General features: G+C 34.7%; 1 protein-coding gene across 2 annotated transcripts in view; it reads left to right on the top strand.

The window, feature by feature from the left end:
• LOC117662941 (cholesterol transporter ABCA5-like) overlaps positions 1–17,529 on the top strand; it is a 48,350-nt gene that overhangs the window by 19,473 nt on the left and 11,348 nt on the right. For both annotated transcript variants that reach the window (XM_087887026.1, XM_087887027.1), the window contains 17 exons: positions 15–125; positions 461–636; positions 1,293–1,412; positions 3,667–3,805; positions 3,908–3,998; positions 5,186–5,325; positions 7,693–7,812; positions 8,210–8,411; positions 9,568–9,740; positions 10,592–10,722; positions 10,929–11,066; positions 11,331–11,444; positions 12,602–12,772; positions 13,978–14,091; positions 14,580–14,714; positions 15,608–15,673; positions 16,672–16,763. In XM_087887026.1, the coding sequence (XP_087743152.1) occupies positions 15–125; positions 461–636; positions 1,293–1,412; positions 3,667–3,805; positions 3,908–3,998; positions 5,186–5,325; positions 7,693–7,812; positions 8,210–8,411; positions 9,568–9,740; positions 10,592–10,722; positions 10,929–11,066; positions 11,331–11,444; positions 12,602–12,772; positions 13,978–14,091; positions 14,580–14,714; positions 15,608–15,673; positions 16,672–16,763 (2,233 nt within the window). The remainder of the gene's footprint in view (positions 1–14; positions 126–460; positions 637–1,292; positions 1,413–3,666; positions 3,806–3,907; positions 3,999–5,185; positions 5,326–7,692; positions 7,813–8,209; positions 8,412–9,567; positions 9,741–10,591; positions 10,723–10,928; positions 11,067–11,330; positions 11,445–12,601; positions 12,773–13,977; positions 14,092–14,579; positions 14,715–15,607; positions 15,674–16,671; positions 16,764–17,529) is intronic.

Below are 17,529 nucleotides of genomic sequence, written 5' to 3'. Positions count from 1 at the left end.
TTTTTTTTTAATAGATTTATCCTTTGATATATATGAGGGCCAGATTACAGCATTGCTTGGACACAGCGGAACAGGCAAAACAACTTTGATGAATATTCTTTGTGGATTGTGTCCACCATCTGATGGTATATATTGTTAAAATGTTTTCATTTTTCTTTTTTATGCCCACCTTTTAAAAATCTTGCCCATTAAAATCCTCTTTGTTGTTCTATACATTCAGTATGTAAAATGCTTAAGATATAATGTCCCATTTCCCTTTGATGCATGTTTAAATTGTGTACAATGTGTCAAATATGAATGCATAAAGTTTCATTTGGATTTCATGAGTAATCTATTATAGCAGACAACTCTTTCTCTCTTTTAATTTTTAATGTATTATGATAGCTATACTTATTTCACTGTATTCTGTCTGTTGTTAGCCATATGATTATTTCCTCTCTTCACTATTTTTATAAATTAGGCTTTGCATCAATATATGGATATCAAGTTTCTGAAATAGATGAAATGCTAGATGTAAGAAAGATAATGGGAGTTTGCCAACAGATAGATATTTTTTTTGATGTATTAACTGTGGAAGAGAATTTATCAATTATTGCCTCAGTTAAAGGCATACCTCCCAATGATTTAATACAAGAGGTGAGTCAGTTAAATACCACTTATATTCTGTGCCCACTGTTACAATTTTGATAAAATTACCAAGAATGTTTTTTTGCAGCAAGACTATAATCCATCATAGCATTCATCAAGCTGAAGCCCATTTACATATGTACCTTTTGAAAAAGTTAACATACATATATACCTGGATTACTAAAGAAATTTATATATATTCTAATGGGAAATTAGAATATAGAATTAAGTGTGTAATTTAAGTTTGAAATGATTAATTTCATAATATTTTCCTTTTTTAAAAGAAACTGTAAACTAGGGACACCCTAAGGAAATACCTATTATCAAACCAAATTCTGGTTTTTAACAAGTTTTATAACTATGCTTGAGTGCGTACATGTATGTGTCTAAGTTTTGCATCTCAAAATCTCTTCCAATGAATCTCTGGTGGCAGGGATAACACTTGACTGAACTGTTCAGCTGATTGCTGGGTGTGAGAAGATGTGAAACTATTATGAGTGTTCTTAATGTTTCCAATTTTAAATTGCCTAGAATCTAGATTGAATTGGATGGTATACATGCTTGTATAATTAATAAACATAATAATGCATAATATTTTATTATTATAATACATAATATATACCTAATAAACATAATTAAAACCCTTTTCTGCTGGATTTTGTAAGGTTCAGAACGTTTTATTAGACTTGGATATGCAGTTCTTTAAAGATAATCAAGCAAAAACCTTGAGTGGAGGCCAGAAAAGGAAGCTGTCAGTTGGATTTGCAGTTCTTGGAGATCCAAAGGTAAACGCCAAAAGGACAAAACGTTTATTTATTTTTTCCATCTCATCTCATCTTGCATCTATGCAATAGCCAAGTATTTGTAAAATTAATTCCATTGCAAAATTATAATTTCAACTGACCATATTTATTTATTTAATCAATTTATGTAACTGCCCATCTCACACACAGAATGTGATTATGGGAGGCTTACAGTAAAAATGAATGAAATGCATATGATACAACGAATCAAGTACATAGCAGCCATAGCAATTATAATGTATAAGGTGAGAACAGATTGTTGTTTCAGTGATTGCTTATCTTGTAATCTTTGGTCAATTCTGATAACCGAACGATGACAGGTGCCTGTCTTTTAGTAGCAGCATATCAAAAGATTGTCAGTGCTTCCTGGGCAGATTAGCATGATAACTAATGTGATTACAGCAATACTGTAGTTTTCCTGAGGAAGATTAATTTTTTAAAATATTATTTAAAATATTATTTAAAATATTACATACATACATACATACATACATACATACATACATATACGGTGTGTGTGTGTAATGTATATGTATATATATGAAATCTCTCTCATTTTGCTTCTCTACTAGTTTAGGTAGGTAGTTTAGTTTAAACTACTATCATTAGCTTAGTACATTTTTCTCTCAATATTTACTCAGATTATTACATTACATTACTTCAACAATACTTATGAGAGGCTGGAATGGCTGTGACCAACTCACCATGGGACAGTTCAACAATTCAATTTAATTATTTAAAATAATTGAAAAATTATTTTAAATTTTATCTTTCACATTTCATTTTGTCCCTCCTTTTGCATCCTTTCTTTAATTATTCTGTTCCACCAATATTAAATTTCTTAAATTAATGTAGCTCTAAATTAGTGTAACTCTTGTCCCGTAGCGAATTGTGCCATGGTAAGTTGGCGTAGTGAGTTGGCTGTGGCAGATTGGCCATAGTGAGTTGACTGTTGCAAGTTAGCTGTGGTGTTTTGTCCTAGATCCATCAGAGGCATGCTAATCAGACATATATAGAAATTGATCAATTGATCGAATAAACTAAAAAAATATAGTGCATAGAGATCAGTCTCATTTTTTCCCTAAGTATTTCAACTCTGTGGACAAATTCCAAAATTCATTTTGCAGTGCGGTTCATAACCACGTTAACATTGCTTATGGTTCTGAAAAGAATAATAGTGCCAAGAGGAATTCATGGTACTGTGAGCTCCTCTGGTATTGGCTGGGAATTGTCCTGATACTGAAATATTTGAAGGAAGCCGAAAACCTAAATGGGAGTAGAATTGAAAATATTTGCAGCATTTGATTTGTGTTGTTTTGAGCCTGCTTCCAAAATTCTCAGATACCTTTGCAGGGAATCTTGGATTAAACAGTGTCAACAGATGTGGAATTAATAACATTGTAATTAGTGAGGGAAAAGATGGGATTTGCTAGAGTTGCTGTCAGAGAGCCAAGATACCTCAGTCTGAAAAAGGTGACTTGCTGCTACAACCACAGAACTGCAGAAGAAGTGTAAATCTTAAGTGTGGATATGCCCACAATAATAATATTAAATATTACAACTGGTATAAAGTTTTTTTAGATTAAATGGTATAAGTGATATAGATAGTCCTCGACTTATAACCATTTGCTTAGTGACCATTCAACAACACTGAAAAAAGTGCCATATGACTGTTTTTCAAACTCACGACCATTGCGACATTCCTATGTCACATAATCAAAATCTGGATGCTTGGCAACTGACATGTATTTATTGTATGTCCCAGAGTCATGTGATTATCATTGTCCCAGAGTCATGTGATTATCCCAGAGTCATGTAATTATCTTTTGCAAACTTCTGACAAAGTCATTGAGGATACCAGATTAACAACCATGCTACTATCTTAACAACTGCAGTGATTCACTTAAAAACTGTAGCAAGAAAGGTCGTAAAACTATATTTCTTAGCAAAAGAAATTTTGGACTCAATTGTGGTCATAATTCGAGGACTACCGTATTTAGGGTGATTTCTATTGTGAATTCCAAATTAGGAGTGTCAACTTTGAGTGACATTAATTTATACAACTTCTTTTTTACTTTGCTCATTGGTTTCTTATAATGGTTATATCCTTATCACATATAATTTTGTGATATCACATATGTTTTGATAGAAAGTAGTAATAAAGTTATTTATGCTGTGTTCAAAATGATGACTTAATGATAGACATGTGTGTGTTTACATATATTTATTTATTTAGGTATTGCTGTTAGATGAGCCAACAACTGGTATGGATCCATGCTCACGGCAAACCGTTTGGAACCTCTTGAAAAACAGAAAAGCCAATTCTGTGACAGTATTCAGTACCCATTTCATGGATGAAGCAGACATTGTTGCAGGCATGTTGAGAGATTCGCAGCCCATGAATACAGCAGATATTTCTTTGATGGTTACTGTCTAAGAAAAGAATAACTGAAGATTCCATTTACTCTTGTTTCTAGATCGGAAAGCTGTGATTTCTCGAGGAATGCTGAAATGTCTTGGCTCCTCTCTCTTCCTTAAGACAAAATGGGGAATTGGCTATTGTTTGAGGTACTATTAGCTTCACTGCCTATTTCAAATAGATTTTACCAACTACATTACTTGTACCTAAGCTTTAACACCTAAAGTGTTTCTGAACCATCATAATTTTATTTCACGAAAGAGGGGGTTGAAATGTAGGAAGAGTGTGAGTTACTTAACAGTTGGTTATTTGGGAGGACAATAATGATTAGCAAGCCTAATAAAAAAGGCAGATTGTAATGCAGCCTGAGGATCGATTAATAGTGGGCAGCTTATAAACATTTTAAATAATTAAAATTAAAATGCTTTGAATTTTACATAGGTCATAATGCTATTTTCTCAGCTGCAAGTATGAAGTAGCTGCCATTGTATGAGCTGCACATATAACAGTAAAATTATCTGAATAAATTTGTAAAATATTCAAGCAATTGAATATGAATAGATCAGAACTTATCTGCCTTCTTGAAGTTTAACATTTCTGTACTGGTTCTATAATGGAATGTTTGTAGTTAAAAACATAATGCACACTTTTCACTACAATTACATTAAAACAAAAACAGTAGAGGAAAACTATCAATTGTTAGGAGCCTTCAAACAGATTTGCTATAATGAAGAAAAGAACATTTTTCACAGATCCTGGCCATGTACCTCCAGCGTACCAATTGTAGCACTTCAACACCTTTATTTATTTATTAAACTCATAAGTGACTCTGGGCGGCTTACAACATTTAAAAATCCAGAACTTAAAATTCCACAAAAATCCCATCCCATCTCCCCGTGTCAGCAGCAACCCAATCAAATCACTTGGTCATCTCCATTTCCATTTTGAAGTCCCCAGGACTGCTGACAAAACCACATTTTTAGTCTTTTAGGAAAGCATCAAGATACTGGTCAGCTGCACCTCCAGGGAAATGATGTTCCAGAGAAAAAGGGCCACCCACAAGAAACTTCAACACATTTACTATAGATCCTATCTGTCAGGTCCAAGAACCAAGAACAATACATGGAGTTACTTCTGAATATTTTTCTTTATCCTTGTTCACCTGTGGACAGAATCTTGCTAGACTAAAGCAACTAGGTAGCATACTCCACAAACTACTAGGGAAGATCCTAGCACACATTCTCTATTATAATCTTGCTTGTTATGTTTAAAAATAGTGAGATCCACTATGTAGCAACAATACTTTTATCCCTGCTATGTATTTGATCTTCTTTAGTATGCAGATAGACCGGTATTGTAACACAGAAGGTACAGCGTTCTTGATCAGGCAGCATATCCCTGGAGCCAGTCTGTTGAAGGAGACTGAAGAGCAACTTGTCTATGCTTTACCATACAAAGATACAGACAGATTTTCAGGTACAGCTTTTCTCTTTTTCTCCACTGAAAATTGGAAGTTGAAATCTGAGGCAACAAATGGTGCGGCTGATCACACTCGCTGCTGAGTGTTTTGAAACAGGAGCAGTCTGGGAGAGTGCTGGTACAGTTGTGAGGGGGCAGCTGTGATCGATTAGTTGTGTGAGTGGGGTGCCTACATTCCTTGGCTATGAGGAGTTACTAAGGATTGGGGGTGGGGGTGGGGAGAGAAGACAAGTAACATTAGATTTGGGAACAGAACTTGTTCTTAACCTGGGGACTTTCTGTTTATTGTTCTTTGTTCTTTCTTTGCATACATGGAGCCCAACAGTTCCAGTTAAAGTAAACAATTGGCTATTTCTTCTCCGTATTGTGCTCCATTCTTCTGAGTTTCAACAAAACTACCCAGTTTATGTACACTATCTCAACCCTGGACTGCTCAAGTAATGCTACCAATGTCTTGTTTCAGTCTAGAGATTGTGTGGGTCTGTATGGAGAGGAACAGACTCAGAATCAATTCCAGCAAGATGATCTGGCTCTTCTGACTCCAGGAATTTTCCATTATTAGTCCTGGATGGAGTAGTAGACCAATGAACAGTCTGTGGTTTTCTTCAACTTGCAGCTCCTGCTCAAAGAGCAGGTGGCAGCTATGAACAGGAAGGGCTTTGAAGAGATTCATTTCAGGCACCAGCTGTGCCCATTCCTAGATTAGGAGATTCTAGACAATCACTCAAGCCTTAATCACCTCAGAGTCGAGTGTTGCAATGAACCATGCATGGCACTTTTAAGGACCACTCAGAATTTGCAGCTGGCCCGGAATGCAGCCATATGCTCATGGTACATTATGAAGCAATGGATACCACTGCTTCATAACGTGCACTTCAAAGTTCATTGTAACAGTTGCCACTTAGAAAATCCTCCATGACATATGTCATATATCTCCAATAGTTTCGTCCCATCCTGTAAAGCCAGGCAGAGTAGCTACATTCTAGGTCCTTTTGATTAAGCAATGTTACTGTCAGGCACAAGTAACTGGACGTACACATCTAAGATTCAACCTCACTACTTTATTGTATTCTGTCTATAATAAGGAATCTACCCAGACTACCAGCCTCATCCTGGGAACAGATAGATAACTTAAGGGGGTGGGAGGTCAGTTCTGGACCTCTTGTGGCTGCACAGTGACTCAAGGCTAATACTGCACTTAAGGCGGAATTTATTTTTTTTTACTACCGGTTCTGTGGGCATGGCTTGGTGGGCTTGGTGGGCGTGGCTTGGTGGGTATGGCAGGGGAAGGATACTGCAAAATCTCCACCCCACTCCAGAGGAGGGATACTACAAAATCCCCATTCCCTCCCCACTCCTGGGGGAAGGATATTGCAAAATCTCCATTCCCACCCCACTCTGTGGCCAGCCAGAGGTGATATTTGCTGGTTCTCCAAACTACTCAAAATGTCTGCTACCGGTTCTCCAGAACCTGCTGAATAGCACCTCTGTTTAAGGCTCCTTCCCTGCATGGCTGGGTGTTTCCCAACCATTACTTACCAGGATCCAGGAAAAACACCTTTTCAGTTGTAGCATACCTTGTTGATATTCAAGAAGTCTTTGAAAATGTAGCTGTTCCCCAATCCTTGATTTAGGTGGGTATTGAGCCCCTACATGGTATTATTTCCTTGAAGAATTGCATTTTCTGGATGCATATGATTTCTGTTTCCTATTGTTGCATTGTTTTTTTTTTAAAAAAAATAAGTACAGGTAGTCCTCAAAACTCCTAATTTGGAATTCACACTCAGTACAATCGTCCTCGAAGTATGACCACAATTGATCCCAAAATTTCCATTGCTAAGCAAGACAGTTGTTAGGTGAATTTTGCCCCATTTTACGACCATTCTTGCCACAGGTGTTAAAAGGAATCATACCAGTTATTATTTTAGCAGCACGGTTATAAAAGGAATCTGGCTTCCCTAGTGGTTTTGCTTCTCAGAAGGTCACAAAAGGTGATCCGAGGATTCTGGGATACTGCAACCGTCATAAATATGAACCAGTTGCCAAGCGTCTGAATTTTGATCATGTGACCATGGGGATAGTGCAGCAGTCGTAAGTGTGAAAAATGGTCATAAGTCACTTTTTTCAATGCCGTTGTAACTTGGAAAGTTCACTAAACGAATGGTTGTAAATTGAGGATTACCTTCGGAGTCTTATAGAATTAGTCCAACTCCAAATCTAATCAATAAATAATCTGAAAAGGCATTCAAAAGCTACTTTTTTTGCTACTTTTATATAGAAGAAAATGATTACGGCTCCTCTTAAAGAATGGTGCTCCAAGTTTTTTTGGGAGGGAAATAATTCTTCTTCTTCTGTTTCCTCTAGCACTCTTTGCTGATCTAGATACTCATTCCCATTTGGGTGTTATTTCTTATGGCCTTTCTACCTCAACCTTAGAAGATGTGTTTTTCAAACTAGAAGTTGAAGCAGAAACTGACCAACAGGGTAAGAATCAATTATATAACTTCACATGGTATTTATCATATGATGGAATTATTAAAAGCGTATTTCATCTTATTAATATTTGTAATTTGGCAATTTCTGTACAAAACACATTCTTTAAAAAATTTACAAGATTATTAAAACTCCAAGAAAATAGTAAGATATTTATTTCTGAGAATTGTGCCTTAAGAGTATAAGTATGTGGATTTGTATATTTTTTTCTCCCATGAATAGTGATGATGTTCTCAAAAAAATATTGTTGAGCGTGTGCTGATATATTTAATTTAATTTAATTAATTATGTAATGTTGCTAACAATGTGATGGCAAGAGTTATAGAGCTAGTTGGAAAGGATAAATTTACAAACTTTTTTTCTTTTTCCTTTTTCCTTTATTTCCTAGATTTTGGCGTTTTTAACTTAGAGCAAGCTGAAGACAAAATGAATAGGAATTCTGTTGATGAACTAGAGCAAAGCCTGTTAATGCTATCTAGGAGAAAATCTTGTGCGATAAGCAATAAGTCTCTTTGGAGAAAGCAGGCCCTTGTTATTGCAAAGGTTCATTTTCACAGTTTTAATCGTGACATTAAATCAATATCAGAAGTGTAAGTATCTTCAATTGAGTTTCCTCCACATTTTGGAAAGAGTTTAATTGATATGAAAAATATGAATAAGAAACTTTGTTCTTAATTTGTTGATCATACTAGTTCCCAAAATTATAAAAATGTCCTATATGGAATTAAATGTAACTTGTTGAAAATAACAATACAATTTATGATTTTAAATATAGGAAATTTCTGTCTTGAGGGTTTACATCAGTGAAAAACTGAGTTGATGGGCAAGCCTGAGGCAGTAATTTTTAATACTAATAAGCTGAGCAACATAGGTTGCTTAACTTTGGAATTTTAAGTACCCAGAAGCTGGGAAAAAAGGAAGGCTAATTAGAGATAAAAGAAATGGATGTCAGTTCTCACAACAGCCATAAGAGATATCAGTAATGTTGTAATGAACTTTCACTTTAAACTATGACAATTAGTGTACGTTCAAAGTGACAATAAAGTTATTCTATTCTGTTCTGTTCTGTTCTGTTTTGTTCTGTTTTGTTCTGTTCTGTTCCGTTCTGTTCCGTTCCGTTCCGTTCCGTTCCATTCCATTCCATTCCATTCCATCTCATCTGTGATATTTATATAAATCCATTTTTAACCAGAGATTATTACATATTTGTAAGCATATTGGACCTCCCTAATTTATTTATTTTTTTAAATTAAGGACTTTGCTAATTTATTTTTGCAACTAAAAGTGCAACTTTTCTAAGATGATATAATTAATTATGTCTTTTTCTCTTATTTACTCTTCCAGTCTTATAACCATTCTTTCTCTGCCTTTATTCTACCTATCCTACTTTATTCCATTGAAAAATTTTCCTCCCTTCATTTATTTCTTTTGTCTCCCATTGTTCATATTTAATTTTCCTTATGTGTATTTTTCAAAAATTACTCAAATGAAATGAAGATTATTTAAAATTTATTTTTCTGAAAAAGTGCAAAATCAGAATTATTTAGTGTTCAGCAGTAATGCATTCAGACGTGTTTAGTATATGTCTGTACTTAGCAAATTTAATATCGATAGATGGATTGGGTGATTTTTTTTAATAATAGAAACACAATCAACTCCAGATAGATGTTAGTCCACTTTTACTCTAAAGGACAGTAATTCTTTAATGTAATTTAAAACTCAACTTTATTTTTTTTTCTCTTATAGGTTAGCACTGTTTCTAGTATTTCTTTGTGTTGAGATTTTTATGTTTCACGTGTATAAAGAATACTTGAAAAATGCTATGGCTCCTATCAAACTCTCTCCAGATTTATACTTTCTTAAACCAAATGAGACTCATCATAAATACAAAACTAGCCTTCTTATTCAAAACTGCACTAGTAAGTAATAAAAAGCACCACTATTTTTTCCAGTTTTTTTTCTTCTACTCCTTTTCATTTCTATTATTATTATGATCTCTTTTATTCATTAAACATGAAACTCAGTCAACTGAACATTTAAAAATGTGTCACAAATACCATTGACTGGTGCTAATGGTTGATACGGATTGCTGCCAGCGTCCTAGGTATCAACCAAGTATCTTCTGAAAATATATGATGTTCCGAGTAGTGCAGTTTTTTGCAGTTCCGCTCGTGTTATTGCAGGAAGCTGCAATTTCTTGATGTGTTTTGTAAAATTCTTGGACATGGTACCAAGTGCCCCGAGGACAATGGGGATCACTGTTACACGTTTTATCCATAGCCATGTAGTTTCGATGGCCAGGTCGCGATATTTCATGATTTTTTCCAGTTCTTTTTCTTTGACTCTAGTGTCTCCTGGTACAGCGATATCAATAAACTACACTTTGGTCCTCAACAACCATGATGATGATGATGATATTTTAATATATTATACACACTGGAAATCAACTGAAACAATATTTTCTATACATGGCTGAGATGCTTAGTCTCAGCCTGAATTTTTCAATTTATTGAAACTATTTTTTGCAGCCAAATGTTTCTCTTTTTCCTGACATCCAAGACTCTAGAAGAGCTGTGTTGATGATAGACTTCCCTGTTGTAACTGGAGTTCCATACATTCAATGAGAATATATATGAAGAACTGTTTTTTTCCTGTACCATGAATGGGGAAGTGCAATGCAACATTACGTTCATTTGAATGTAGAGAGAGATTATTGGAATGACACAGACTTGTTAATGATGAGTATCTTCCTTTATTCATTACCTTCTAGGTATAAACATTGATGACATGATCGTAAACCCACTTCAGAACCAGAATATACTGACAGAAATGTTCAATGGCAGTGATTATGTGTCAGTTTCTCCTCACAATGCAGCATTAAATGTAGTTCATGTAAGCAAGGTGAGAAGATATATAACTTATATTTAACAGCTGGTAACACATGGTCTTTAACAATTTATTTAGAACATAAGTTTTGCTAAAAACCAGTAATTCCATCCAACATGCTATTTAGTTTGGATTTAGTTTTGTTTTAACTGGGGCAAAGCTGATATGTATTGCTGCTTTGGATTTGTAGCTAATAAGTGAAAACTTTATTGTTTTTGCAGAGCTATATCCTTAAAGCTGCTTTTAACCGAACCATGCTACATTCTTTACCTCTTATGATGAATATCATTAGTAATTTGTACCTACACAACTTAAATGTAACTGAAAACATCCATGTCTGGATTAGCTCTTTCATTCAAGTAAGTAAATGAAAACTCAAATGCTGATATAATAAAAAGAAATCATAGAAAGTAGCACTACTTTCTGTGGAAACAGATGTTTAAGACAAGTTGTATTTCTCTTGCTTTGTCTATTTGTACAATTTGTGGGTCACAAGATGAAACACAGCCAATTTGCCATTTCCCCTGGTCTTCTAGTGCTTCTTGTTTTCTCATTTCCAGACAAGCTGGAATAGAAAATACTGTTTTCACCTCTTTTCTATTACTAACATCTTTATCTTTCAGGAAATTACTGATAGAAGTTTCATAATGGTGATGATTGTTCAGTGTTTGACAGTAGGTGTTACCATGACTGGATTGCCTTCATATTTTACTATGGAGAATGCAGAAAATCATAGGGTAACTTTACATTAAATCATTTTTTAAAAAAACACGAAGCAATAAAAAAAAATCCATGTATTAGTCTAAAGCAGTGGTCCCCAACCTTTCTGCTTGGCAGACCGGTGGCAATGGGGGGATGGTTTTATGTGAGTGGCAAGCAAGTGAGTGTGCTCGCTTCTTCAAATGGAGCTGTGAGAGTGTCCACTACTCACACAGATAAAGCTACGCACATGCTCACCTACCGTTTGTGCAGCCTGGTTCCATGGTCTAAAGTATGATCTGTCTAACCACATTTATATTCAATATATAAGCAGATGTTGAGTAAATATTTGAATTTACCTCCATATTACCTAAATATTTTAATTTACCTCCATATGACTTTACAGAGTCATTTCCTGACTCTGTTAATGCTTCCACTCTTTTTAACAACTTGCCCCTTGGGATTTGGTTAGCCTAACCCTGCCTGCCTTTGGAAAGCGTTAAAAGGCCTGTTATTTTTCTCCAGACATGAGAATGGATGAGTTTTCCCCTGTACTTATGAATTTATATGTTATTCTTCTGTGTTTTTCATATTTCAATTTTAATGTACTTTTAATTGATCTGTTACTGATGTTAGCTGCTTTGAGTCATGCTCTGAGTAGGGTGGCTATATAAATTGAATCAATCAATCAATCAATATTTGACCACATTTATAATACAAAGTATAGCAAATAGCATACATCTATGCCTGAGACCAACTTGAACAAACGAACAAACAAACAAACAAATAAAGCAATTTAGATCAGCAGGTAAAGCAGAGATATGCAACTCAGGCCAAAAATTGGGCATATTAAGTGCTACATTGCAAAGGGTCAAAGTCACCTTGAAAAAATGTTAAAAACAGAACCAGCAAATATTTAAACTGATTAAATATTAATATATATTGGATTGTTTAACTATGCGGTTTTAGCACACACATGTATTAGTCATTCCTGCCCTTGCTAATCTGATTCCTGAGTTTAAAAGCAAATAAAAAGAACCCCATTAAAAATTCATTATCTCATACATCAGGATCAAGTTGTTCTCTCTCTCTCCCTGATGCATTCTTCATCCAAACCTGAGCTGTGCTTACAGTTGTTAGATTTATTCCAATATGCTGTATCAAATACTCATTTTAACCAATTTATTTTTTGCAGATTAAAGTTTATACTCAGCTTAAATTGTCTGGCCTTTATCCATCTGCTTATTGGTGTGGACAAGCATTAGTCGACATTCCTTTATATTATACTATTCTTCTTGTCATGACGGGGATCTTATTTGGTGTTTATCATGAAATTATTTTTTCCCCAATGAAGATCTTTGCTGTAGTAAGTCTTCCTACATTCAAACAATTGTTCTTTGGCTTTTCTTGAGTATATTTCCACTTACCACTTACTTATAATAAACTCAGGTCTTGTATTATTTTGTACTCCTAGACCAGGGGTGTCAAACTCAATTTCATTGAAGGCCGCATTAGGGGTATATTTGACCTTGGAGGGCCGGTTGTGTGTGTGATGGAGGGGGGGGAGACAGGGTGTGTGGCAATGGTGAGTGTGGCCCGGGGGGGGGGGGCGTGGGCATGCTAGGCATGACACAGAACTTTTGTCAGGGGCACCTATGTAGGCAAAGTGCTAAGGCAGGACTTTGCTGAGACCCTCCCTCACTCTCATTATAATCTCTCTCCTTCCTTCCTTCCTTCCTTCCTCCCTCCCTCCCTCCCTTCCTCCCTCCTTTTCTTCTTTTCCCTTCCCTCTTCATTTTCCTTTCTTCTTCCTTCCCCTCTTTCCTTATTTTTCCTCCCTTGCTCTCTTCCTCTCTTCCTTTCTTTTTCTTTTTCTTTGTCTTTCCTCTTTTCCTTTCTCCTTTCCTGTCCCTTCTTGCATGCTCAAATGCAAAAGGGGAAGCAGTTCTCATTTTGTTTTGTTTTTAGTTTGTTTTGATAGCCCTCTGCTAGCGAAAACACGCCTGTTTTCAGCCTGCGCAGCTTCCTGCAGCCCTCTGCCAGCGAGCTCCGTTTTTGCTAGCAGAGGCATTGTGCACTAGTTCTAAGCACCCCGCAGGCCTTGAGTTTGACACCCCTGTCCAGTCCCTCCCTTTTTAAAAATGCCCATCCCTGCCTGTGATGTTAAAGCATCACTTTAACAAAGAGGTATGCTGAATCTCTTAAATTCTAATAATTTAATATATATGAAACATCCTGTCTTAAGCTTGAAACAGTTGTACTAAATGAAAATCTATTGATTCATATTCAAAACAGGTTGTTTCAATTTTCTGGATGTGTTTCAAGTACAAAGTGCTTCCAAACGATCAAAACATCCTGTTTCAAATGCAATATTTCATTCAGAAAATATTAATCTGAACTTTAAAAAAGTTACAAAACTTTAAAAAAGTTGAAACAGTTCTGAATTCAAGACATTTTGCACAATTCTTAATGGCTTCAGCTTCTCACTATTTTTATCTTGTAGGATAATTTGTAAAAATCTAAAACCGTGTGTAAAATTACATATTAATGAATTTATTTCTTTTCTTGTAGGCTTTTTGCATTATAGGCTATGTACCCTCAGTAATTCTGTTCCATTATGTTGTCTCTTTCACTTTTAAAAGTATACAAAACACCAAAGAATTTTGGTCATTCATTTTTCCAACTGTGAGTAAACAGGCAGAGCCTAATTTGTTTTTCCCATTTATTCAAATTTCTAATTTTGTTTCTCTGTTTATGTAATACATCTTCACGTTGGAATATACATGACTTCAGCTTTTTTTAAAAAATTAAATCATGTATGCCCTTATTTGGTCTGGGTAAACATCATGTATATCTGTCTATTTTCTCTGAGTTTTATTTATTACAATGAATCAAACAATTGTTTGTCTAAGTCATAATGTCCAATTTAGGTGTTGCATAATGTACCATCCCAGTCCTTGTAGTTCATTATCTACTATGGGAAACGTACAAACTCTGTTTTAACAAACCATGATAAAGTTGTTAAAGCCGTTATTTTGTAAGAGTCAGAAGGTGCTCTGAAGATATTCCCAACTGTCTCAGTATTAATGTGGAACATCATAGGGAGAAGGAGAACTCTAGTTTGATATTTCCCCCATGAATTTTATTATGATTATATTTGTTTTGTCTTTCAGGTAGCTTTGATCTGTATTATTGTTACGGATGTAGCATTTATAAAATGGTATACGGCAGCCATTATAATTCACATGTCCTTTTGTATCTTCATTCCAATCTACCCTCTTATTGGGTGCCTGATGACTTTATTAGAGGTAAGTTTATTATAGACTAAATTCAATATTCAGAATTTTAGTGTGCCAAAGAGCACTATACATTATATTTAAATTTCAATATATATTACATATTTATAACTTGTGATAAACAACCATAATTTGTCTTCAAAACAGCACTTTCCCTACAATTGAGATGGGGGAATGGGTTATCCAAAGTTCAGCTTTAAGATAAATTAGGACCATCATGAGTTCTGACCTTTCTCAACTTTTTCTATTGAAAAAGTTTTTGTATGTGAACTTCTTCTATTAATTTCAGAATTAAAACTTCTAAAATATAACTTTTTTTTTTTTTTTTTGCTTTAATTTATATGCCGCCCTTCTCCAGAGTCTCAGGGCGGCTTACAATGCGTTAAGCAATAGCCTTCATACTTTTGTATATTTATACAAAGTCAGCTTATTGCCCCCACAACTTACGTAAAAAGGCAGGCACCAAAGATATTGAAGTGTTGGGAGAATGAATATAGCTTGCATCCACAGTCCTCATCAAAATTTATGAACTTTGTCAGGTTTAGAGCTCTGAGAATTGAGGAATTCTTGCTCAAACTATAGTTAGCTCCTTGAAATGGACACTGGATTCACATGCTTCCTTTTCTAATCACTTTCAGAAATTGCTTGGTAATGTCTTTTCAGCTATTAGGAACTTTTCGATGGACAAGTTTTATAGCACTAATATCAGTGGAATTATAGTCCACACTGCTTGTTTTGGAAAATAGTTGGGTTTGCTAAATAGAATTCCGAATCAAATCAAGGAATGTTGTATTCCAAAATATGAATTATTGTTGAAACGTAAGAGGGTTTTTTAAAAAATTAATCATCTTCATGATCTGCCAAAAAAAATGAAAAAATAATTGGAATAATTATTATCTTGCTAGGAAACAAAGAAGATTGGCCAAAAAGTGGAAAGAAGTTCAGAAAGATTGTTGGTTTCAATAGTAGCGGTAAGAATCGTATTTTTTCTTCAGAATTCAGGAAATCTTATACATTTTAAGAAGTTTTGGTACGTATTGTATTTTTCATGTTTATAATCTGAATAGGATTATCATATTCTAAATTCTAAATTCATGCAACATACGCAATATGTTAACAAAAGATAATGTACTCCTCTTCAACAGAACAGTCATGGCATGTAAAAGCTACATAGTTTGGTGAGTTCTGGATAAAGTTACTGTCAAATATATCCTCATTTAGGAAACATATTCTAGAAATCGACTTATATTATTATATCCTGATTATTAGGAGCTGTGTTTAAAAGCAATTTATTGCATCCTAAAAGCCTCCTCTCAATTAATACACTCTGAAAAACCCTGGGTCTCAGTTCAGGGCCAGCACAAGAACCACAACCTGTCACATATACACTTTATCCTAACCATATTCTAATATTTAAACATTGTCCAACATTTTTTAGCAAATAAAATAAAAATGGAAGCGCCCTATAAGTTTCCAAAATAAAAAATAAGTAGTTCTAGGTACACCATTCAGATAACAAGGAAAAAGATACAAGGAAAGATAAGGATTCCCATCAGTTTATTAGTTTTCTTTTAATATATTATTATCATTTTTTTGTAAGAACATAAGTTTGGAGGTTAGGAATAAGGTAATGAAGTATAAGAAAAAAATGGAGTATAAGAAAAAAATGAATAAAAGCCTATAACATAAGATTATAGTGTTTATATTATAATGTTTATATTATAAACATTATATATTATAATGTTTATATTATAAACATTTTCTGATCAAAATTCAACTGTTGAAGTTCTATTGAACTTTGAACTGAAAGTATTTTAAGTGTTTAACAGTGTTAAGAGCATACATTAGAAGAACTGGGTTTTCTTTTTAGCAGGAATCAGCAAGCAATAAGCTTTCCCGATACAATTACTTAAAATGTAATTTGGAGCAAAGCTGTGTTAATGTTGTTTTTTGTTTTTTCTCCTTTTAGCCCTATTTACAATGTATAATTTGGCTCTTTCTTCTGCGACACTTTGAGGTGAAGCATGGAGGCAAATCAATGAGAGTGGATCCTTTCTTCAGGCGAGTATTCTGCATTTTTAAAAAAATAAATCAGCAAAACTTGACAACAGTAAGTTGCTTCTTTGAGAAAAAGAACACTGTTGTTGTCACTGAAGCTCTTTGTCCATAAAGATATGAAATCCATTTATATTAGATATTTTTTTCTAGGTGTGGCTAGGCTGGTCTTGAGTGTTCTCTTAAAGTGGCAGGATTTGGGGTTTTTCCAGAATTGTCTTTGCTAAGACTATTGATCAGGAAAATCCATGTTTCTTAAAATGCTTTCATATAGATACTTTTCCCTTCCTTCTTGCATTTCCAAAATTACTCTGTCTTTTATAAATCCCTCATGGCATCTTATGCCTCTCCCACATTTCTGTTTGATGGATTATTTTTGTACCCAGCAGCAGTATGCTACCTATTGTGACAAATGAATGTGCAGATAATGGGATTTTATTATGCTGTTTCTCTATAAGGACTACCTCCTCATCCATTCTGTTGTCTTCTCAGCAGAATAGCCCTTGGTAATTCTAGGAATATGGATCGGGCCACTCTTCGTTATGGTTTTTGTTTAGAGGGCTCCTTCCAAGAGTCAGGGTGAGGGAGAAGACTCACAACTGTAGAATCCTTGCAATGAAATGAGAAAGTGCTTCCTAATGACAAAGTCCTTCACTTGAACACACTCTCATTTGGCAGCAAGAATCTTAAGCTTTGGTCAATAGCAGGGGTGAAATCCAGCAGGTTCTGACAGGTTCTGGAGAACCGGTAGCGGAAATTTTGAGCAATTCGG

This window comes from Pantherophis guttatus, chromosome 2, assembly GCF_059756535.1.
Source record: "Pantherophis guttatus breed Tessera chromosome 2, ASM5975653v1, whole genome shotgun sequence".
In the NCBI taxonomy this organism is placed as follows: domain Eukaryota; kingdom Metazoa; phylum Chordata; class Lepidosauria; order Squamata; family Colubridae; genus Pantherophis; species Pantherophis guttatus.
This window is presented reverse-complemented; position numbering and strand designations above follow the sequence as displayed.